Source organism: Giraffa tippelskirchi, chromosome 13, assembly GCF_054371585.1.
Source record: "Giraffa tippelskirchi isolate mGirTip1 chromosome 13, T2T-mGirTip1v1.2.pri, whole genome shotgun sequence".
NCBI lineage: Eukaryota > Metazoa > Chordata > Mammalia > Artiodactyla > Giraffidae > Giraffa > Giraffa tippelskirchi.
In genome coordinates, this window is record NC_137287.1 from 37,326,799 (window position 1) to 37,349,599 (window position 22,801).

At 47.4% G+C, this 22,801-nt stretch overlaps 2 protein-coding genes across 43 annotated transcripts in view; one reads left to right on the plus strand and one right to left on the minus strand.

The window, feature by feature from the left end:
- Positions 1-2,423, minus strand: part of UBN1 (ubinuclein 1) — a 31,926-nt gene extending 29,503 nt beyond the window's left edge. For 13 of the 19 annotated variants that reach the window (XR_014072678.1, XR_014072676.1, XM_081554730.1 and 10 more), the window contains exon 1: positions 1,717-2,423. The gene's annotated coding sequence lies outside the window, so the exon portion shown is untranslated. Of the gene's footprint in view, positions 1-1,038 lie in introns of all 19 variants that reach the window. The other 6 variants (XR_014072679.1, XR_014072680.1, XR_014072677.1 and 3 more) reach the window with 2 other exon arrangements.
- Positions 2,424-2,648: 225 nt separating this feature from the next.
- GLYR1 (glyoxylate reductase 1 homolog) overlaps positions 2,649-22,801 on the plus strand; it is a 32,071-nt gene continuing 11,918 nt past the window's right edge. For 3 of the 24 annotated variants that reach the window (XM_081554742.1, XM_081554745.1, XM_081554751.1), the window contains exons 1-11: positions 2,649-2,703; positions 3,784-3,820; positions 4,754-4,833; positions 8,183-8,602; positions 13,363-13,501; positions 14,047-14,289; positions 17,849-17,935; positions 18,799-18,855; positions 19,566-19,616; positions 19,705-19,778; positions 22,150-22,249. In XM_081554742.1, coding sequence (XP_081410868.1) covers positions 8,577-8,602; positions 13,363-13,501; positions 14,047-14,289; positions 17,849-17,935; positions 18,799-18,855; positions 19,566-19,616; positions 19,705-19,778; positions 22,150-22,249 — 777 coding nt within the window. In that variant the 5' untranslated portion in view covers positions 2,649-2,703; positions 3,784-3,820; positions 4,754-4,833; positions 8,183-8,576. Of the gene's footprint in view, positions 2,733-3,783; positions 3,821-4,753; positions 4,834-8,182; positions 8,603-13,362; positions 13,502-14,046; positions 14,290-17,848; positions 17,936-18,798; positions 18,856-19,565; positions 19,617-19,704; positions 19,779-22,149; positions 22,250-22,801 lie in introns of all 24 variants that reach the window. The other 21 variants (XM_081554743.1, XM_081554746.1, XM_081554752.1 and 18 more) reach the window with 9 other exon arrangements.

Sequence of the window (22,801 nt, forward strand, 5' to 3'; positions counted from 1 at the left end):
CTCGTGGTTGTTAAGTGATTTTGCAGGCCTGAGAATTACAGATATAAGACTAGAAAATAAAGTAAAATCAAACCTATCACATACTAACACTTAGATTTTGTATTAAGTTTCATAGTCATTGTGATAATTGCTGTTGCTTGTTACTATTTCAAACATCTAAGAGAAATCAGACATATTAGTAACATTAAAATTACAATTTTAATTTGAAATGCTTAGAAAAATATAAAATTATAAGTGTGCTTTTAAAAGACCTGACTTACATTTATAAGTTTATTAGACTTACAAGAGTTAAGTTTTGGAAAGATTTAACTTTAGGTCTACGAGTTCACTGTTTTAGAAGTTTTAAGCACTTGGGAGAACAAGCATATGGAACTTCAAATGCAGTTTAAAACACTCAAAGAAATTTAATTTTTAAAAAGCTTCATTGTTTACGATAATTTAATCTATTAAACTGGTGCTTTAATTGAAACTGTCAAAAATCAATTTTTTTTCAAATATTTGAAAAAAATCTAAAATGTTTATTTTTATGTATACATTCTCAGATTTAAAAACAAGATTTGTTGAAAAAGCTTACAAGGCTTAAGAAAGGTTAAGGCATTTATATACTCAATTTTAACGAGTTGATGCTTAATTCTAAATAAAAGCAGAGTATTCTACAAACAAAAGCACCCCCCTTAAAACACCTCAACCCAGGTTATCCAAGAAATTCAAGCCTCCTTTTGTATCTCAGATTATTCCAAGGAATGGTACTTTTTGTTGTTTCTATATTCCCTCTCAATCATATTTTCAAACTGATTATTGGTGAAATGTAGAAAAACCCACCGAATATTGTACACTAATTTTGTAATTAGTCTCTTCAATGAATTCCTAGCTATTTTAATGGTTTTCCCTTAACTCTGTTTTTCAAAATAGGCTGTCCTATCCCTCACAGAAATGAGAATTTTGTCTCTGCCTTTCTGACAAATAATGTTCTATTTTTGTTTCATGTCTTATTGCATTGGCCAGAACTACCAAGATAATATTAGACAATATACTTACTCATTACCGAAGTTTCCGGCTCTATCGCAAATGTCTTTAGGGTACTGATGTACGATTCATGAATTTTACTAAGTCATTAAAAAGCATCCTTTAATTCCCCCAAATTAAGAATTCTTAAACTAGAAAGATGTGTTTAATTTTCTTATCTCCTGGAAACTTAAATATGCTTTAAAAAACGATCGGTCTGGTCTCTAAAACACGAAATAGTTAACAGTGAATGACAGCTCCTCAAATTAGCTGATGTACTTCGGAGAAGCTGACTGCAAAGAGAACTGGCCGCGGATGAGCCAGTTCGCTAAAAACCCCCTCTTACAACCAATATACCTTTGGGAGACAGCGTATGGACCTGCCACCTTTTTTTTGAGCATGGGATGGCTCAATAAAAGTCCGGTTCTAAGTTAAGTCAACATCGGCCTTGGCTTCTTTGGGTTCTACAACTGCAACTGGGGGTCTTAAAATTTTTTTATTTTCTACCTGGGCTGTTGACGTGTAGGCAGACGCCGTGCTCAACTGCTGTCCACGGTTCCCCATTGAACGGCTTAGTCTTAACGTACTGATAAACTACGCCTTAGCATTTGCCTTCCTGCTGTCAAAAAAGAGCCTGCTCCCAACTTCCCCCCAAAGTGTCAAACTACAACAAGGCTGACGCGAGAGCCCGGACCCGACAAAGACACGCACCTTTGTCCCCGGCGCGACGCAGCCTACGGCCTCGCGGGTCGCTTTCGTGCCCCCCGCGGCCGTCTTCATACCGGCCCGCGAGCCCGGGCGGCGGCGCCGCTAGCAGCCGGCCCCCGAACCATGCCTCCCAGCGGGCGGCCGGCCCGCGCCGCGGCCCATGGCCGGGTCCCCGTGCGCCCGGGGTAGTGAGCAGAGCGGGGGGGAGGGGGGCGGCTCGCCGGCTCTGCCGGCCCAGGAGGAAGCGGAGAAACGCCGGCTCCACGTCGGCCGGGCAACTCGGAGCCTCGCGGCGGGCAGCGCTGCGCCCCGGGGAGAACTTGCGGCGCGGAAGCAGGCTCGGAGCGGCTCCCGCTGGACGCCGGCCGTTAGAAAGCGCGCCCCGAAGGACCTGTCTGCCCCGTGGGGGCGACCACGCAGAGCCCGCCGGGCGCGGGGCCCCGGGCGCGGGTGGAGCGCTGGCTTCCAGGCCGCGCCAAAGTCCGTCAAGGCAGCTACCGGCGCACCGACACGGCCGGCCCCGGGGCCCGCGCCGGGCTAACGGCCGTAACGGAAGAGCTGTCTGGGCGGGCGCTGGAGGCCAGGGCCCGGGGCGGGGCCGGCCGCACGGCCGGCTGCCTCGCTTGTTCCGCCGGCCGCACCGTCGTCGTCGTCGTCGTCGCCGCCGCCGCCGCCGCCGCCGCCTCCTCAGACCGGCGCTTCGTTGTCACGAGCTGGAGGGAGGGGGAAAGAGCCGGGAGTCTCGGAGATCCGGCGCGCGGAGACCGCGGCGCCCGGGTCACGTGCCGCTCGGCCAGCCAATAAGCCCCGACGGGCGCGGTGACGTCAGAGCAGCGGCGTGGCCGAGGGGACGGCCGGCTCCCATCACGTGGCCCGCCTCACTCCAATGGGCGGTGCCGGAGCGACCTGATGTTCCCGACCGCCCGTGCGTCGGCGGTGGTTGGGTGGTAAGATGGCGGCTGTGAGTCTGCGGCTCGGCGATTTGGTGTGGTGAGTCCGGGCGGCCGGGGCCAAGAGCGGTGCGCCGGGGAGCTGCCTCCCTGGGCATGGGGTGTGTGGCCCGCCCCGAGGCGGCCTTTTTACGCGCTCCAGGTCATGGAGAGAGGGCGAGACGAGGTGCCGGCACTGGGAGTGAACCTGGGCGGAAGGGACAGCCTGGCCTCGGGGGACTGAGGCCGAGGGTGGCCGCGGTGGGCCCAGCTCTGAGCACCGAGGCCGCCCGGGGAGAGCAGCGCTCCGGACCCGGACGCGTGGCGCGGCCCACTGTGAGGAGAGTACCCGGCGCCGCACGGCTTCCACGGACGCCTGGTTCCTCGCCCCGGGGTCTGGGCTGCGGGGCTCCCAGGAAGAGCAGGCGAGTCCGTCTCGTCTGGGCAAAGCCCTTCGACACCCGCGTTGCGCGACGGAACCCACCTGTGCGGGCGCCTCGGCCTGGGGGTGTCGAAAGCGGACTGACGGCGCTGCGCTTTGAAGAAATGGAGGGGACACTTTTCTATTACAACTGAAGGCTTGGCAGTGACCGGTGCCTCTCGTTGTCGGCTTCTGTGTCCCGGACAACCGCCCGGACCGAGACGGGACTGTCGCCGCCTCCCTCGAGCTGCGCAGCTTGTCTCTTCGACCCGGAGGAAGGGCTTCCCTTAGAGTTTTGTCAAAGCCAGGCTGGTGAATTAAAAGCCAGACTTTGTGAAGGGGAAGTCTTGTGTTTACAGAGCGAGCTGCCCCCTACCCCCGTCACATCACGGGCAGGCTCTAGACAAACGGCTCCTGGTGGTTTTGTTTTGTCTTTTCTGTATTCCTCGTCACCAGAAGGACGCATATACCTGGCGCACCGAAATCTTCGTTGTTTTTTTGTTGTTGTTGTTATTGTTTGCATTGCGTTTCTGAGGAGTTTGGGCATCTTGGGCCCAGCTGTGGAAGCCACGTTTAAGAATTCCTTGTTGCCAGCTTTTAGTCTGGCAGTGGAGGGTGAAGGTGGAGATTTAGGAAAATAAATTGCATGTTGAGTGTGTTGAAGGAGCTGGAGTTGCTTTTCCAGGGCAAATGCTGACTCTCTGTGTTTTATATCTCTAGGGGGAAACTCGGCCGGTATCCTCCTTGGCCGGGAAAGGTGAGTGTCTTGCTACTGAAGGAAGAACGTCTGAAGTTGGCTTTGAGAAGGGGGATCGTGTAAGATGGAATTCCCCACAGACTCTAGCATTGAGTTAAAACTGGGCTTATTTAAATAACACACGGGTATTTTTGTTTTTCTTTTTTTCTTTAGTATCAGTTTATTTAGAAAAGGCAGTATACATAAACCAGATCTTTTAATCTGCAGTGAATTATTATTTCTTGACTCAGAAGTTGTTTTTGATAAAGTCTTTTAATCCTGAAAATCCATTATGACTTGAATTTAGCTTTACATAAATCGGAAAAGGAGAAGAAAATAAACTTTCTGGGAAGAAAAAAAATCTAAATGTAGGTTAGTGAAAAGTCAAAGTATTTTTGTCCCAACTAAGTTTAAATCTTTTTCCATTTTACCATATGTGCTGCCCCAGTGTATCTTTGCAAAAGTTGGCATTACACATTTTGCATGAGGCGATCCTCATAGCTTTCCAAATGTTCTGTTTTTATATTCTTGCCCGGAGCCCAGGGAATGTCTTCAGACTGTCTCTTTGCAATATGGCATTTGCAGTGCCTTATTTATTCGTCACTGTTGTTGTCACCTGTCTCAACTCTTTAGGGCAAAAGAATTTTCAGGAGTGTCTTCTATGTTTCTTCAGTGATGCCAGGGTCACGTTACAGGGAGTAATAATTTTAAAACAGGGCCATTTTAGTTAAAGGGATATTGTATCTACTGAACACTATAGATAATAGTAGATGTTGGGAACTCCTGGAATATTTGCACATTTCCACGTATGTCAGTAGGAAAGCACCAGGTTTGGACATAGACTAGGCCCTGTGTTTGGTTTTGTTTTTAAGACATATTTCTTTTATTTCATGTTTTTTCTTACCAACTTATCACTGTGGAAAAAAACTTTTTTTTTCCTCTTTCATCCTCTAGATTGTTAACCCACCCAAGGACTTAAAGAAACCACGTGGGAAGAAATGCTTCTTTGTAAAGTTTTTTGGAACAGAAGATCAGTGAGTAGTGCTAACCAAGAGTTTCATTTTCCCTATGTTTGGGAGTTGCCCTGGGTTGAAGCTGCTTTGTGAATATTTTAATTCGGTCTCCTAATTCAGTCTTAACATGGTCTATAAAAATGGCATATCCTTCTGGTTTCTGCCTAAATAAAAGGTGTTATTCTTATCTCCCAGACATCAGTTGAGAAATAGAGCGATGCCTTCTAGGTGTGATCACCTCATCAAGAGGTTCTCCCATCTCTGTACCCAACCCCCCTCCCCTCGAGGCACATCCTTTTGTTTTTGTTTGGTTCTCTTTTAATGGCCGTTTATCATTGTGGTTCAGGCATGAGTTATATAGTTGAAAGCTAAAATTTCTTTTGTCTTAGTAAAAGTAGTTGTTTAGCCTTGTTCTTGTAAAACTAGATGATTTGATCTAGCATTGTAACAGTAAAGCTTTTTAACCAGATTTGTTCTAGAGTTGAAATCAGGACTGTTAATTTGAGATTCTTTGATAGGCTGTATAATAAATCGCAGCAAAGAGAGGAAAGTGTACTCATGTTTCCAGTGACTTGTTTAGCTTTCTCATTACTCCATCAAGTTGATTGCCTGGTTCTAGCTAGATGGTTTAATTTCTTTAAGTAATTGTGTTTGTATATGTGGTCCTTACAGGAAAATGTAGCTTTGGGTTTGAAAAATGTATGCTTGTAGAAAGTGATATATAATATTCCATAGGAAAAACTCTTATAAATGGTATTCTTCACTAGCATATTTTTGTGTCAGAGTGCTCATCCTGGTTTAGAGTTTGCTTGGCATGTCTGCATTCACCATACACACATGTACCGACATACCCAGCCCCAGTGCTTGTCTCAAACCAACTCAGCAGCCTTTTGGTGGCAATATTTCAAGGGAGTCATTGGCCCAGAGCTCTGAGAGACAGAAACAGTCTGGAAGAGGGAATGTTCTGCTAATGCCGTGCACGTCACGAGAAAGATCATCTGGATGCATAAAACAAGTACTGAATGCGCAGCCAGACATCAAAGAGAACTTCTGGGAAGGCAAACGCTATGGTCCCTGTCTTCCGGGAACTGAGGTGACAAGACATAGACACTTCAGATGGGACTAAGTGTAGGAGGAGCGGAATGATTAAAGGATTCTAGAACAAAGAGAAATTTGAACAGGGGTCAAAGGAGGCTTCTTGAAGAGACAGGATTTGGATCAAACTCTGGAGGATGAGTAGAATTTGAAGAGGAATAGTAGGGTCATTCCAGGAAGTGAGGATACCGTAAACCACTGGGAGATAAACTGAACGTGTGGACAGAGAAAGCCTTCCTCCCAGAGGTAAAGAACCTGTGCTTGAAGAGAACAGGGCAATATTGTTGGCCTACCTTGGTTAGCTAAATGAAGAAGTCACCAGTCTGGAACACAAATGGGAACTCATAGAAAGTGGAGAGTTAAACAGCTTACAGGGGACCTGAAAGCCATTGTGTTTTTATGATAATTTTTATCATGCTGGATAATTTTTATCATCCTCTATGATAATTTTTATCATAGAGGAATAAACTGTTCCTGTGTATAAGAAATACTACAAATAGGACACAGAAATTTGGAGCTGAGTGAATCTCAGCACTCAAGCACTCAGCCAGGCAGACCAGTGAAGCCAATGATAAGAATGTGTTTTCTGGACACAGAAATAGCGCGTTAGTGATGGTGATGATGTTAGGAAATTCTTTGAGGAGACTCATAAGCAAGCGGATACACGGCAGTGGCTAGATTTAGTATCTTCATTTAGCCTTCTAAACTTCCTTGATACTGTTCTTCATAAAAAGTCATTAAGTTAAGAGGGGACTAACATGTTAACTTTTTGTGGCTAACCAGTTGCCTTAGTGAAAGAAAACAAAGGGAAAGGATCTCCAGCACTTCTCTAACCGGAGTAGAGTTCTTAGTAGTCCGCATGGAGGCAGAGTTTAGAAACTTTGTATCTTCTGAAGGCAAAATCTCAGCAAAATCTCCAGATTGTTACTTAGTAGCGGATTACTTTGAACACAGAGCTCTGGATTATTACCGGCCTGATGTATATTCAGATACCAGTTTCACCTGCTCTGTGATTTGGGCCATTTGACTTTTTTAAACCTCTGGGTCCTTGTCCACATGTGGGGACAACACTACCCGGCAGTTATGAGAAAGCATCACTTACTCATTGATTGGTTGGCATAGAGCAGGTAGGTGTTCAACAAACATTGGGTTAGGGTTAGATCTGTTACAAAAAAAAAAATAGTTAATAAGAAGCAGATGGCTTTAAGTAAAGAAAATGTGAGAGAGAAAGAAACGGACCCTGCCCATGGTAGGGTAGGGTGTGGAGGATCTGTGTTTGAGAAGAGAGTGGTCTGAGAGCTGGAGAGTCCTAAGGATGTCAGCCAGTTCTGCTCTTTTGACCTTAAAGTCTTCGAAGACAAAATGATACATTGTGCCACCTTGTTTTGTTTGGCTGATGTTTTTGTTATACTTTGTTTCTTATTTTTACATTATTTCACCTTTATGGAAAAACCACATTGTTCCTCCCAGGAAACTGTGTGCTATCTAGTCTGTCCTCCTGATGGAATCTGATGGAATTAACATCTGGAAAGGGGACTAAGGAGAAGGCAATGGCACCCCACTCCGGTACTCTTGCCTGGAGAATCCCATGGACTGAGGAGACTGGTAGGCTGCAGTCCATGGGGTCACTACGAGTCGGACACGACTGAGCGATTTCACTTTCGCTTTCCACTTTCATGCATTGGAAAAGGAAATGGCAACCCACTCCAGTGTTCTTGCCTGGAGAATCCCAGGGACGGAGGAGCCTGGTGGGCTGCCGTCTATGGGGTCGCACAGAGTCGGACACAACTGAAGCGACTTAGAAGCAGTAGCAGCAAGGGGACTAAGTCAGGTGAGAGAGAGAACCCTCTACTGTGAAAAAGCAACAACTGAGGAAAGAACATGATCACAATTGATGAAATAATTGACTTTAAGGAGATAAACACTGACTTGTTCATAAATCCTAAGGTGTTTTGACAAAGGGCATCATGAGTAGAATAAACATTGCGTGACTGTGTTTAGGATGTGTGTAAGGAGGGCTCTGTGAGATACAGTTCAGACAGGAAATGCAAGTGGACTTTAGGGATGAGAACTGCTTTGTGGTGGACAGAGCTGTGAGTGGCTCTGGCAGAAGCTGGACTCTACCTCCCCTTAACACCTGCTCCTGGGGAGAGGGTTGTGTGCCCCTGGCACATCCTGGAGGCTCTGTCGGTCACGGGGTCCTGACCTCAGTGGACATGTTCCTATCTTTTAGAAACCTGATTTTTTTTCTATTCTTCCCTTCCAAAACATCTAGAAAATTTTGTTGCTCTCCCTCTGAAAGAGAGAACCAAGAAGAGAGGACCCGGGAGAGATGTCACCAGGATGGCGACAGAGTTCGTTCCTGACTTTGCTCCCCTCTCACAAAAAGGAAGAGAGGATTAGACCTTCCCAGACAGCCTCCCCTGTGACAAGAAGGACTTAACAAGATGGCCCGGTTGAACTCTCTGAGCCTGGGTGGCTACATGGGAACTGCCCACAGTTCTTTTCTATTTCATGAAAATGTAGAGGGGAAGATAACTCCACCACGTGACCACAGCCCAAGATTAAATCTCTGATGCATCAGGGCCCACCTTGAACAGGTGGTTGCCCATCAGAGGAGAAACTGAGCTCGGGGTTTTAAAGTTTCTTCAGTGGCCGTGAATGGCAGAATGGAGGGAGTTCATTCAGTTTGCAGGTGTGCAAAACCCACGGAAAACAAACCAGTTCAAAGAATACTGTGGGCAAACGATGTGTAAATCCGTAACAACTATCTCAGAGTTTCTATAGCAGTCTTCACACCTCATCCTCACAATAGCCCTTTCAGAAAACAAGGTAGTTGTTCCGGTTCTTATTTTTCAACAGATACAGAAACTGAGAGGCAGGAAACTCTAAGGATTTAAGTGATAATATGTCCAAGGTCCTAGCCTGAGGTTCTTTTTACATCAAGCCAGATATAAGGTGGGACAGGCTGGTTATGAGGTGTCTTAAGTGGGTGCTGAAATATCAGTAACTTCTAGAAAAATCTGTGCCTCGTAATTAGAGGCACAGCAGGTTGAACCCATCTGAGCATCCCCCTTTCACCTGTCACCTGATTGACCCACTTTCCCTGCTTCCAACACCATGTAATGGTTGGAGGATTGAGCCAAGCAGGGAGTGAGAGCCACTGCTCCAGTGTTTGAACTGAGCCAGCAGTGTCCTTCTGCCAGAGCTGGACAGCCACGATCTTCGAGAGCGCTGGCAGAGGCTCCCGCCCTTCAGGTGAGACGCCCTCCACAGCTGCGGCAGGGCGCCCCAGGGACAGGGGTCAGGCCCCCGTGGAGACCCGCATGGAAAGCAGTGGCTGGCCATGTCGGCCGTGGCAGTGCAGCTTGAGAGCCTCATCCAGCATTGGGGAATGTTGTCAAGTTTTGGAAACAAAAATTTTCTGTATCTTATAGGCAAGTCTTTGTTGACATCTGTATGATAGTCGTTGCTTGTAATTAACTAAAATTGTTACCTGTTTTGTGACCTTTTTGGTCTTTTGATTTGCACTGGGGGGAGGTGTCTTGGTTTCTGAATAGTGTAGACTTGGACCTGTAACACCTCAGTAATCTCAGCCTCTTTGACTGGTTTAAGCTGGGGGGAGGGGGGGCGAGAGTTATTTACTAAGTACTTCTCACCAAATCCAGATGGAGGGCAAACATACCTCTCTGACTATGTCCTTGTTCTCACCTGTGGCCTATGCCTGTATGCTCTCCCCCCCACCAGGTCACTGTTTCCATGAGTCTGAGACACATATGTGGGTGTTTGAGCTCATTCATGGACTGGCATCTTCACTATGATATCTATATAATCTAGTTTTAATTAAGAGGAAGGTGGGTCAGAATTATGAAAGTGTTTGAAAATGTGAGATTTTTTTTTTTTTAATGTTTATCTATGCTGGGTCTTCATTGCTGTGCAGGCTTTTCTCTGGTTGTGGTGCGAGGGCGTCTTACTGTGGTGGCTTCTCTTGTTGCCAGGACTTCAGTAGTTGTGACACATGGGCTTAGTTGCTCCACAGCATGTGGCCAGGGACTGAACCCGTGTCTCCTGCATTGGTAGGAGGATTCTTTACCACTGAGCCACCAGAGAAGCCTGAAAATGTGAGATTTTTACATTCATTTTGAGTGTATAATCAGAGGGTGGCTTAGGGGAAGTTTTCTGTTCTCAAAGGAGAAGTATTTGTAGGAGGTGTATCAGGTTACCAGGGTAAGTTTGCTCTTGGCTGTGTTACAGGTGCAGTTACACCGGCAGCCAGGCAGTAGCTGCCTACCTGAGCAGACCTACACAAGGAAGTCATGGGGGAGAGCCCCCTTCTCAGTGGAAATAGCTCATGTGCTACAGCACGGGCCCTTGTTATTGATTTGTTGAGGGATTTTTTTTTATTTTATTTAATTTATGCAGATTTTTAATATTTATTTATTCATTTGGCTGTGCCGGATCTTTGTTGTGGGATCTTAGTTCCCCACCAGGGATCAAACCTGGGCCCCCTGCATTGAGAGTGCACAGTCTTAGCCACCGGACCGCCAGGGAAGTCCCTGATTTGTTTTTTTAAGACTAATAGATACTTATGGTTTCCGCCCAAATCAAGCTTTAAACCTTTGAGACAGTTCCATTCCTCCTCTTCCCCTCAAGTCTCTGGCCCACAGGCGTCTAGTTATACTAGTTTCTTATGATGAGTGCCTCAAGAGATACTGGGTGCCTAATCAGGAATTTGCATGTTCCTTTTTTCCTCGTCTTTATGCAAGTGCTAGCATACTACACACGCTGCTCTGTATCTTGCTGTTTTCCTCTTAGCCAAGTATCTTAAAGGACCTTCCATTTCATTCTTTATAGTGACCTCACTGATTGCCAGTTAGCTTGTTTTCGGGCATTTACTTCTATAAACAATGTGTAATTAACTTCCTTGAATACAGAAGCAAAGCCAGTTCATTAGACACAACTTGACTAAGCGTGATTTTTTTTTTTTTTTTTTTTTTGACTTCTCAGCCCGCAGCAAATTGGTTGGAAAAAGTGCAGCTCCATCTAGGCATTGGGAGCACATTGAGGGAAATCAAAAGTTACAGCTTAAATCAAGCAAACAGAACACTCACTTAAAAAACATATAAACAGCAGCAACAACCACAAAAAGCCTGCACAGTCATCTATTGTTTTAGCCCAGAGGCCAGCAGTCTAGCCTCCCTGACATGCCTGGAAGGCTTCATTTACTGAGTAATTATTGAGCACCAGTTGCATGCCAGTCCCTGGCCTGGCTGGCCTCAGTAGGGCCTTACTGAAGCTCCAGCTGAAAAGCACACCCTTTTTAAGAAGACAGTTTTGCAATATAGCTTTTGGAGAAAAAATTATTGAAATGGCCAAAGTGAATTTCAGTTCATCATGCTTTCAAGAGATAATTCTCCTAGGGCTCCGCTGGGCTCGTGTTTTATTTACTGTTTTTCTGATGTGACAGGATGTTTCTCCAGCAGGAGGTGATTTCTTAGGTGGATTAACATTTTCTCTTGAAGTCATACTTACACTGTCACTTCTTTTAGCAAACTTATTTTCACTTTTCAAAGATGGTCATAAGAGAGGAAAATTTCATTTCAGTATCTCAAATGCCAGTCTTTGTTTAGGATGAATGAATTTTGACTGTTACTGTTCTCTTGGCAGAACTCAGTAATCCACTTAAAATGCTTCAACGAAGATAGGCCTGGGTTCATTGGTGCTTCCTCCACAAATATCTTCACCTTTCCACTTACTCTGAGTCCCGGGTTAGTGTGAGGAGATTGGAGAAAAGGGATTTAGGAATCAAGATTCTTACAGTCCTATCTCAGGGAGGCTTGATTAAAACCACCCCGTCCGTCTTACGCTAGGAACGAATGCAGGTCTCAGCGTCTGACCTGAAGCTGGGAGAGGGAGGAGGTCTCTTTGAGGACTGTAGGTCTCTAAGCTTCATCACTGATACTGAGTATTTGTCACCTCAGAGCTCCCAGTTAATCTGAAAGTTTAATTTGCTTTCATCTGATTATGCTGGTGGTTTGGCCTTAACACCGTAAACACACTTGCTGAATAATATGGGGTCAATTTAATTCCATTTTTCCTCCTTATAGTTTGGACCCGTGGGGTCTATTGTGTCCAATTTCAGACTTCAGGATGAGTTGGTCACTTGGAAGGTACCTGCTTACCTCATCTTTTTGGAAATCTGCAGTGAGACCAGCATCTGAGTCCCCATTCACTGTTTTGTTCTCGCTCGTGTTGTTTACCCACAGATAATATGCCTAGTCCTAGTTTGCAGACTGATGGTTCCAGAGCTTGTGTTCATACAGACCCATTATTACAACCATTAGCACAACACTTGAAGCACAGGTGGCTATTACTGGGTTGGTAGCACTATTTTTATGTGCAGAGGTTAGCACTTTGACTATTATTAGTGAGTATTCTCTAGCTTTCTCTAAAGGAAAGAAGCCTAAGTTCATGTAATAGCCCCATTTCTATATCCTTGACCTGACCCACTTTTTCTGAAGGTTATGCTATGAAACCTCTTGAGTTTTACAGGGTAAAATATGTAAATAAACTGTTAACCTTGCCAAGCCTATAATTCTCTCCATTGTACAGTGTTTTGGAAAGTGACAGTCATTTAAGGAAACCACAAAAGCCAGTGGGGGCAGATTCGTGCAGGTTAGTGTGGCAGGCCAGTTATTCCAGGGTTGATGGCTCTTTTCATTCTCACATGTTATGCATTGGTGGTGGGAACCAAAAATCCCAAGAGTATGTTCCTCTCCCTTTAATCACAGGCAGAGTCTTGTTTCTGAAAGCCTCCTTTTGTGACTGCTGCCCTTGTTCCGAACCGTGTGTCACCTGTTTTGTGTGGTTCAATAGCCCTGGGCACAATCATTCATGAACAAATACAAGCTCCGAGACTACAGACGTCTGAAGGAGCAGCAGGTTTTTGAAGCTGTTGCCTTTCTTTAGCTCTTGGAGCATCCCCGAGTCTTGGGATTGACAGGTCATCGGTCTGACTGAGGTTTTGACTGGCAGTGATGCTGCTGTGGTTGATAATGCCAAGAGTCCTGATTTCCTGGGATCTGCATGGAGCCATTTGTGTTGTGTTAGTAAGGGTGGAAGCACATTTCCAGGTTTCCTTTGTCCTCAGCTAGTGGCAGGGTGTGTGTGTTTCAGCATGGAAGGCTGGTGAATGAGAGTGGAAATAACCCGCAAAAGTGACTTTATTTGGAGGATGCTGATTTTGGTGGTGGTGGTTTGACTTGTTTCCGTAAAACATACTTTTAGGCTCAAGAGTCTAAGGGGTGGTCAATGGTATGTTTTGAAAACGTGGCAGGCCTGTTTCAAAGACCAGTTAAACTGAATGGATACTTGCACTCTGCTGGGATGAGGTCTTTGATACTTTCTGGCACAAGCAGTGTGGATCGTGTCCTTGCTCTGTATGTTTTCTGCCAGTGCCTGGATCAAAGTGGAACAGCTCAAGCCGTATCATGCACATAAGGAGGAAATGATAAAGATCAACAAGGGGAAGCGATTCCAGCAAGCTGTGGATGCCGTGGAGGAGTTCCTCAGGAGAGCCAAAGGGAAGGACCAGGTGAGAGGCCCCGTGATTCTAAATTTGTGCCAACTCCAGACTGGTTATTTTTTGCATAGTAATAGCAGATTAAATATCGCCCGAACCTGAAACTCTATTCTCGTGAAATGCCAGTGGGGAGAGAACTACTTCAGGTCTAAGGCGTCAGCATTTTGCTGATCAGCATGAAACTCCATGCATCTGGTTGACCTTTCTGGAATAGATTGTTGCCCTCAGGAAAGTTGTTTGGACCCAGCAGAAGTCCCTCAGCTTTTGAGTACAGCACAGGCCTTGTCCCTTTTGTGGAGGTTAGGAGCATACCTCTGGGATCTGTCCACTGCCTGAATGTAAATCCAGTTTGGGGACTGTGAGCAAATAACTTGAATTTTATTTTACTCCACTTCCCCAAATGTAAGCAGAGATGACAGCAGTGCCTACTTCATAGGATTGTCGTGTGGATACCACATGTACAGAAATTGCTCACCACCGGGTGTGGCCCATGTAAATAGGAGTCGTGATGGTAGCAGCCATTGTGGTGGTTATCACTGTTATTATTAAACTTACAGACATCATCCCACAGTTCTGCTGATGACAAGAATCGGCGTAATTCCAGTGAGGAGAGAAGTAGGCCAATCTCAGGTGATGAGAAGCGCAAGCTTAGCCTGTCTGAAGGGAAGGTGAAGAAGAACACGGGAGAAGGAAAGAAGAGGGTGCCTTCAGGCTCCTCAGAGCGAGGCTCCAAGTCCCCTCTGAAGAGAGCCCAGGAGCAGAGTCCCCGGAAGCGGGGTCGGCCCCCCAAGGACGAGAAGGTTGGTTCTGTCTCTGTAACTTCTGGAACTGGTGACTGTCCTTCATACACGGCAGAGTCGAGCTCTCCTGTGTGCTTCAGCTCTCTGAACGGACGTAGGGTCCCCTGCTCTGTGCTGCCTTAAAGAATTCCGCAGACAGGGAAGGGTCACTGCCTGGATGCACAGGCGTGAAGTAGGAACACAAAACTCGAGCATTCAACCAGACACATGGTCAGGGGAGTAAAAGGGTCCACTGAGCCAGCGTGCGAGAGCTGAGCAGGAAAGAAGGGAAGGGCTTCCACGGACGAAGGGCACAGCCCACATGGGCTTGATGTTAGCGGGCGTGGTCTCAGTCCTGGTACAGGACGAGGAGGAGGACAGATGGGTAAAGGCAGGTTGTCACTAGGTTGTGGAGAGCCTCCAGGTCTGCTTAAGCAGTGTTGTACTGCCATGGAGTCAGTAGGGTGGCATGAAGGTGTTAGAGCTGGATGTGGAGGTAGCAGCATGCGCCAGGCTGTGTTACAGGTCACAACTGGCAGTGAAGGAAGGCTCAAAGCCGATGAGAAGGGTAATGTCAGGTGCACATTCATAATGGGATTTCCTTGAGTGGAGGGGGCCGTTAGTAAATACTGAAAGGAACTGTGTGAGAAGCACTTCAGAGGAGAAGTTGGTAAGATTTGGTAACTGGTTACATCTAGGGGATGATGAGAAAAGGGGAGGGGAGATGATTTCAAGTCTGTGCCTAGAGAAACGTGCCTTCTGAGCAGAGGAGCTGGCTTCTGGAGCAAGAGGACCGGTTCCGTGTGTGACACATTGAGTGATGTCTAGACTACCAGGGAGGCTTCCAGCAACATAGGATGGAAATGTTGGTGTTGGGGAGCGAATATCTAGAGAGGACATTAGATCCCAGAGCCCTGATTGTGGTTGTCTTGAGGGAAAGCCAGGAGAGAGGAAACAGAAGGGAAGAAGTTGGCTTTGCAGAGAGAACGCCCACAGCTCAAGGTTGGAAGAAGTGGGTAGAGCTGGTGAAGGGAAGTGAGGCAGAAGTAACATACCTCTCACCTTTCCAGAAAGATCTGTGTGCGTCTTGGGAGCCAAGGGAGGAAGATTTGAGGTGAAGCAGGTAGTCTATCACCACACAGGGAAAGGTTGTTAGAGCAGGATTGGAGGCTGGAAGTCAGATGGCCGGCATAGACCTTGGGTGATGGGGCCGTGATGAAATGCTGGATGTCAGCTGGAGATGCACAGGTTGAGGCACCAGTGAGACCAGGCAGGGAAGGGAAGAGGGTGCTCAAACAGGAGGCTGAGCTGAAGGTGTTGGGGTGCCAGCGCTGCCGTCTGGCGAGGCCATGCCCCACCCTCAGACTCCCAGCCAACTTTTGCCAAATCTTTTGGTTTTTCTCAAGAGAAGCTGAAAATACAGCTTTTATTTTTAGGTGAAGTGTTCTTATGTTAAATATTAGAAGCTAATTCAAATTTTTACAACGCTTCTAAGTCCAAAGGAACATCACTCGACTACATTCAGCCTGTCGGCTGCCGCAATACAACCTTTGCATTAGAGCGGGTCCTTCTGGCTGTTCAGTGACCTAACACAGAATAGATGAGAGCAGCTGAGCGGTGGGCACAGCTCGGGTGACCAGGAGCACAGGGAACCTCCAGCCAGAGGTGAGGGAAGTTTAGAAACTGCTGGGTGTGGTGCATGAAGGACTTTCAGGAGATGTGATCTGGCTTGATCCAGTTGAGTTGATTTTCTGGGGACCCACAGAAATCTGGTCTGTCAGGTTTTATCTGTTCTCCAAATGCATGCTGTCCGGCATCCCACGCCATGGATCTCACCACCTCCTGTGCTCACCCTAAAGAGAAACAGCTTCTTTGGGGGTAAAGGGGAGTATGAAGGAGAGGTAAGGAGGCGGCCCTGGAGTCTGGTGACTCCATGACCTGCTACAGCTGTGTGACCTTGGCCAGCTCCCTTCACCTCAGTTTCCTTGTCTGGTCATTGAAGGTAACAGTGCCTCTTAGGTTTGTTTGAAGAATTAAATGAGGATAACACAAGCCAAGCCCTTAAGACAGTGTCTGCAACACTATACATTGACAAGCATTGTACATTTATTATTTTTCAGCTGTAGCCTTTGTGCGGTGAGAGTGTGGTGGTTACAGTGCACTCCCAGGGGCTACTGCCAGGCTTATGTGGAGGGACTCTTCTCACACAGGCGTGTGTGTTGCTATAGTGATTGTCATCTAGCTGGCGAGCTCCTCGCTGAAGTAGGGTGCAGTAGTCTAGCTGGGCAGAGCCCCAGATGAGTGCCATTCTGAGCCATAATCCTCTGTCCCATGAGGATTAATGGAAAAGGCTGAGCTCAACGGCAGGAGTGTTGATTACATGTGGGAAGGCGAAGGCTGGGTTTGTGTCCAGCTCCATGGGGAGCCATGCTAGTGGGGTGCACACTCACCCTCTCTCTGGAGCTCGAGTCCTGAGCAGAGAACTGGAACTCTGGGCATGGACCATGGGACAAGACAGAGCTGTCCTGTGGCTTTCCTAAAAACCCAGACTCGTGCAGGGAATCGGGAGTGGAGGCCTTTGCTCAGTGCTGGATGGACAGCTATGTTCCTGCCTTACTCTTGTTCTGTTGTTGTGGTCACTAGGCTAGTGACCGTTTACATTTAAATTAATTTACATTAAACCCAAATTAAAATCCAGTTAGTCAAGTCACACTGGCCACATGACAGGTGCTCCACAGTGACACGTGCCTTGTGGCTGCTGCATGAGGCCGAGCAGACACAGCACACGTCCGTCATGACAGCAGCTTCTCTGGGGCAGTTCTGCTCTGGGCTGCTTTGTTTGGTTTTGCGCATCTCCATGCCGGTCTGGAGATCTAGGGATAAAGCTGTACAGCTCATCTGCTCCTGCCCCTCTGCCGCGGGTTACCTTGTGTCCCTGTCCCCATTTGCTGTCTCCCAGCCTTGGTGGCCCTCCTGATGCTTCCCCTCAGCTGTCTAGTGGAGAGCTTGACCTGCTGCACTGAGCTCTTGACTCCCTGCCCCCACAGTGCCTGCCTTCTGTCTGGGGGGAGAGTGGACTCCTGGATCCCGACCACTCCAGGATCTAATTCTGACTTCGTCACTTAGTGGCTCTAAAATGTTGGGCAGATCTCCTCACTGCACCACGTGGCTTCCTTAGTTTTTTTTGAGAGACAGTGGATTCCATTTGAAGCCAGTACTGTTTTCCTAATGCTCATTATTTGCAATAAGCAGTTTTCCCTGTGACCTGCTGATCACACTACAGACCACAGTTGGGCTTTCAGGTTACCTCCATCCTTGAGGAGTTTTGGCCCAGGAACACATTAGTCATTTCTGGACCAGAGAAAAGAAAGCTTCCCTCTGTGTTGACAAGGACTTACTCTGTTTCTCCTGATAGATAGTCATCAGAGCTGTGCCTGGGGAGTCCGTGGAGCTGGCTAGGGTACTTTGGGGTGGAGTTTGAAGGAAGCAAAGCAGTGAAGAGGGGCCCCTGAATCAGGCAGGAAGACATCTGCTCCTGAGGTGCCACAGTGTTGTGACCACCTTGTCTTTCCCTCTCTAGGACCTCAGCATCCCGGAGTCTAGTACTGTGAAGGGGATGATGGCTGGACCCGTGGCCACGTTTAAATGGCAGCCCACCGTGAGCGAGGTAATGACCCCTCCCTTGGGCCATGACAAGCCCAGCCTCAGAGCTGGTTTCCTAGCCTGACTGTGTGGTGTGCTTTTCCTGACACTTTTTCTCAATTGCCAATGAATACAGAAGTGTGTGAGTCCACCCTGGCACAGGGTCGCTGTCGAGTTTGATTTAACTCACTCCAGACCGTTTGGCATATCCACTTAACCATCAGGTGTATAATCACATATCCATGTTACAGGTTTTCACTTTGGGGAGTAGTGTTGATTTTTACAAGAGTGGGATCATTCTGCAGTTTTTTTCTACTTGGTACTTTATAGACACACTTTGATCACCTACACAGGTGTGATGTTCCATTACCTGCACACTGCCTTATCCTTGGGCTGGGTGTGCCTGCTGTTCCCCTGCTGCTGGGCCTGCTTATGAAAAGCCCTTGAAAGTCCTGCAGTCGCTGCCTCCTCCTTTCTGTTAATATTAACCCTCAGTGAGCATTTGAGACCAGGTGCAAGTGGGCCAAAATCCTACGACTGGAGGAGCCTGAGAATTTGGCTTTGTCTGCTGGGTCATCTGAAGTGACTAGTGAATGCTGGATTTAAAATCACTGGTACACTTTTTAATTATTTTTCCAGTGTTTGGGAGTAATTTATACACCAGCCTGGCAGAAACATCCCTTCTTTTCCACTTGAAGCCAGTTTTCCTCCAGTTGGAATGGGCATTGTTTATAAAAGGCTTAGAACCAGAATGGGAGAAGAGCTTCCAGGCACCTGTAAGTTCAGCTCCCAGAGGTGTGTCAGCCAGAGGAGAGACCAGTTATCAGTAGAAGGAGGTGACCTCTGGTGGAAGATAACTTGTTTTATTAAATCATTTTCTCATTTCAGCCTGTTAAAGATGCAGACCCTCATTTCCATCACTTCCTGCTCAGCCAGACTGAGAAGGTAAGTTTGTTCCTTGAGGTTCTTGATCCTCCATTAGGAGCTGCCTGAGGGGAGAGTGCTGCTTCATTGGAGCCTCACCCTAGTCTGCTGCCTGTTCTACTGTCCAGAGCAACTGGTTAAATTTAAGTCACGTAGAGGACCACTCATGAATCAGGCATTGTTAAGATTTAAGATGAACCCGAAGAAGCTTTTAAAACTTAGTGGCTGTGTGCTTGAGACATTTGTGGTTGCCCTCAGAGTCTAGGATAGAAATCCAGCCTCAGGAGCTGGCATCCACCCACGCAGTGGCCAGTGCTGCTGGATGAAGGCAGGCTTCCATGATCCCTGGGGGTGGGGGCCAGTTTCCCCAGGTGTCTCCAGGGCTGTCAGTTAGGCTGAGCCCTGATAGGATCTGCTGATGGTGTGTGACCTTGGAGTTGACACATCAGGATTTGAAGGCCAGTTACACTGACCATGCCTATAATTCTGGACATATAAACCTCTGATTTTCAGTGTCATCACCAGAAAAAAGCACCTTGTAGAGCCGCGTGAGAACTGAGTGGAGTAATACAAGTTAAGTTTTCATGTGTTGGAGTTCAGTGAAGTTGGACACCAAATAAATTTTGATCTTAACTTCCCGTTTTGGGTCTCACCTCAGCAGGGAAATAGTAACTAAGACCAGTTAAATGTTCAGTTTAATAAGTGATTTTTTTTCACTCCCTCTTTATTAGCCAGCTGTTTGTTACCAGGCAATCACAAAGAAGTTGAAAATATGTGAAGAGGTACGTAGGTTCCACACCTCCTCACTTTTATTCTCACCAGGGCCTGGCACGGACAGGCTGTCCTGACGACCTGTGTTTCCTCCCCTAGGAGACGGGGTCTACCTCCATCCAGGCCGCAGACAGCACGGCGGTGAATGGCAGTGTCACACCCACAGACAAAAAGTAGGGCCTTCGGGGGAAGGGCTTCCTTGGGCTCTGGTTCTCTGGGGCTGGGGGTGACCTCAAGGCAGCTTATTAAGTGTTGTGTCCCAGCCGTTGCTGGGACTAAGTGGAAAGAGAAAGGGAAAATTGTAATTCTTAACGATTTGCCTGGGAGTAACTTGACTTGCGGGAGACAGAAATTGCCCTGTGAATGTACTGTGGATTTGCTCACTAGCAACTCTCAGGGAACACTTGGGTCAGTGGTTCTCAGACCTTCCTGTGCCTCAAAACCACCTGGAAGACCTTTCATAAAACACCGATTGCTGGGCTGAACCCCTAGAGTTTCTGGATCAGTAGGTCTCAGACCAGTTCCCAGATAAGTGGCTGCTCATCAGGAGACCATACTTGAAGAACTCCTGACCTTGGCCCCGGTGGGGGCAGGTGGGAGCAAGAGATGAAGGCAGCCCGTTGTCCCGCCTTCCCCAGTCCTTCCAGTGTACCTGCTGGCTGCCCTCCACCCCACCCAGACAAGTGGGGAGCCTTCACTGCGGTCCCTGGGGCCTTAGCTGGCATCCACCCTCGCCTTTGCCTCTATTTTGACAGCTAGTTGTGCTTCCCAGTCGTGATGATGAGGAGGGCTCTTAAGGAAGGAGCATTCTCCTGAAGAATGTCTGAATCTCCTATCTTAGTCTTCTGTGTGGTTCTTTCTCAGACTAAAAACACTTTTTTTGTGCTGTTGAAGTCACTTGTTCAACCAGATATATTTGGTGAATTTCCACTGTGGTGTGAAGGAGCTGGAGGCATGTGCTAATTAAAGGAGGAATGAGTGTCACCCATTAAATCAACGAGGAATGTGTTGGCTTTTTTTTTAAAAGTCCAACTCCAGGCCGAGGACAGACTCCAGTGTTTTCTGCCATCACTCAAATCCTTTTTTATTATGAGTGTAAAGCCAGCTACTGAACAGACTAGCTGCATCATACCCAGTCCACCTGGTCCACATTTTCCTTGTCTCAGGAACACCATGAGCAACTGTCAGACTGCATAAACTTTATCCCCAGGTCTTCTGGGTGTCCTGGAACACTGAACAAAGAGAATTAGTCTGTCATGATTTAGAATCCTAGAGAAAACTGGTTGCCACCCTGATAGCTGTGAATGACAGATTATACTTTTGGTGAGGAGTGGTGAGGAGAGTGGTGGGTTCCATTTTCAGCATTTGATTCAGGTGACTTAGAGCAGGCTAGACAGAGAACATGAGAGAGTTGTATTCCCGCAAGGATAGGGGAACCTTTGAGCCAGTTGGCAGAGGTGGCTGCGGATGACTCCCAGGAGACTGAGAATACTGAAGGATAACACTGGTCAGAGTGGAGAAGCTGCAGACAACCTTAGAGCTGAGTGAGAGACAAGCTGGAAACGAGACCATGAGGTAGTAAATGAAGAAAGAGGCATTGTTTAGCCATGTCTCGTGCAAGGAGAGAGAAAGAATTGTAGGAACCAAGAAGAGGCATTTGAGCAAGATAAAATCATCCATTAAACCATGTGGCAGCTATGAGTCCCAAGTTCTGGGGCTGCAGGAAGGAGCAAGTGAGCTGTAGCAAGTACAGGTAAGCAGCACGTACTGACCACCTGAGTTTTAGTCACAGAAGGAGCATAACAGGCCTGCAGTTAGAAGGCATGGGGAGAGCAGAGGAGGACGGGCCCCGGTGGAGCAATATGGGGGAAAGAGAGGTTCAGGACAAGAATCCACATACCAGGGAAGACTGACTCCAAAGAGCAGGCGAGGCTTTGAAGAAGCATGGCAAAGCCCATCCCTGCTGACTGCATGAAGAGAGCAAAGGTGGTGCAGAGCGTGAAGCCGGGAAGGGGAGGTGAGCACCAGGACGTGGGCTTGTGCAGGCAAGGACAGTGGGGGCTCTGCACGTGTGGTGTCTGTTATGTGTCATGGATCCCAGGGTCCTTGAAGTTGGCACCTCAAAGCCTTGCACCTGAGGTGGCTGGTGAGGAACTGTGGCACGCGCTGAAGATAAATGTCTGCTTTCTCACTGCAATGGAGTTGTAAGCTCGGCCCCTCCATCAAAGCAACAAGGAAATGGGAAGATTTGCCGTAACCTGTATGAGTCATACTTCTTGCAGTAGCAGTTGAGGGTTTAGAAATGCCTGTGTAAACTTATGAGCACTTTTGAACAGGGGCGGAGTGAGAAAAGGCGTGCTCTGCCACCACTCCCGCTGGCTCTGCAGTTGTGGTATCAGCACACTACAGAGCAGTGTGCATGGTGGACTGAGGTGAGGTTCCCCAGGTTTAAGAGGAACAGAGCCAGGATAGTATTCAGAATCCCACCCTGTCCTCCCCTCCACCCCATCCCCCACTCTGAACTGACCAGTCTCTCTTTTCTAGGATAGGATTTTTGGGCCTTGGCCTCATGGGAAGTGGCATCGTCTCCAACTTGCTAAAAATGGGTCACACGGTGACTGTCTGGAACCGGACTGCAGAGAAAGTAAGCATTCATGGTGGTGCTTCTTGGGTGGGGTGGGATGGGACCTGGAGCCTTGGAGTTGGGGTAACTGAGGACAGGAGTCTCCCTGCTGTCTCTGCTCCATGTTCTGTGTGCCATGGAGTGGAAGCCAAGCTCCTAGTCCAGGCAGGGGAGGATGTAGATAAGCCAGTATAGGATGCAATCATAAAAACTAAATATTGACAACACCCAGGGGTATAAGTAAAATAGAAATTTACCCATCTCTGCCATTACCTGAAATAGGTAATAGGAGGTAATAGGGAAAAAAACCTGTCAGGTTTTTCCATGTGTGTGTATGATGAATTCATTGATATGGAGAGTGTGCATCAACAAATCTGCTTCATCCGAGTTAATAGCCATGCTCTGTTGTGTTTGGATTGTGTTAACAACCCTGTGCCACAGAACATTCTGCAGTGAAGGAGCTGTGCTATCTGCACTGATCTCTGTGAGAGCCACTGACCACATGTAGCTCTGGAATACTTGGGTTCATGGCTCATGACTGAAGAATTGAATTTTAAGATTTATTTCACTTAA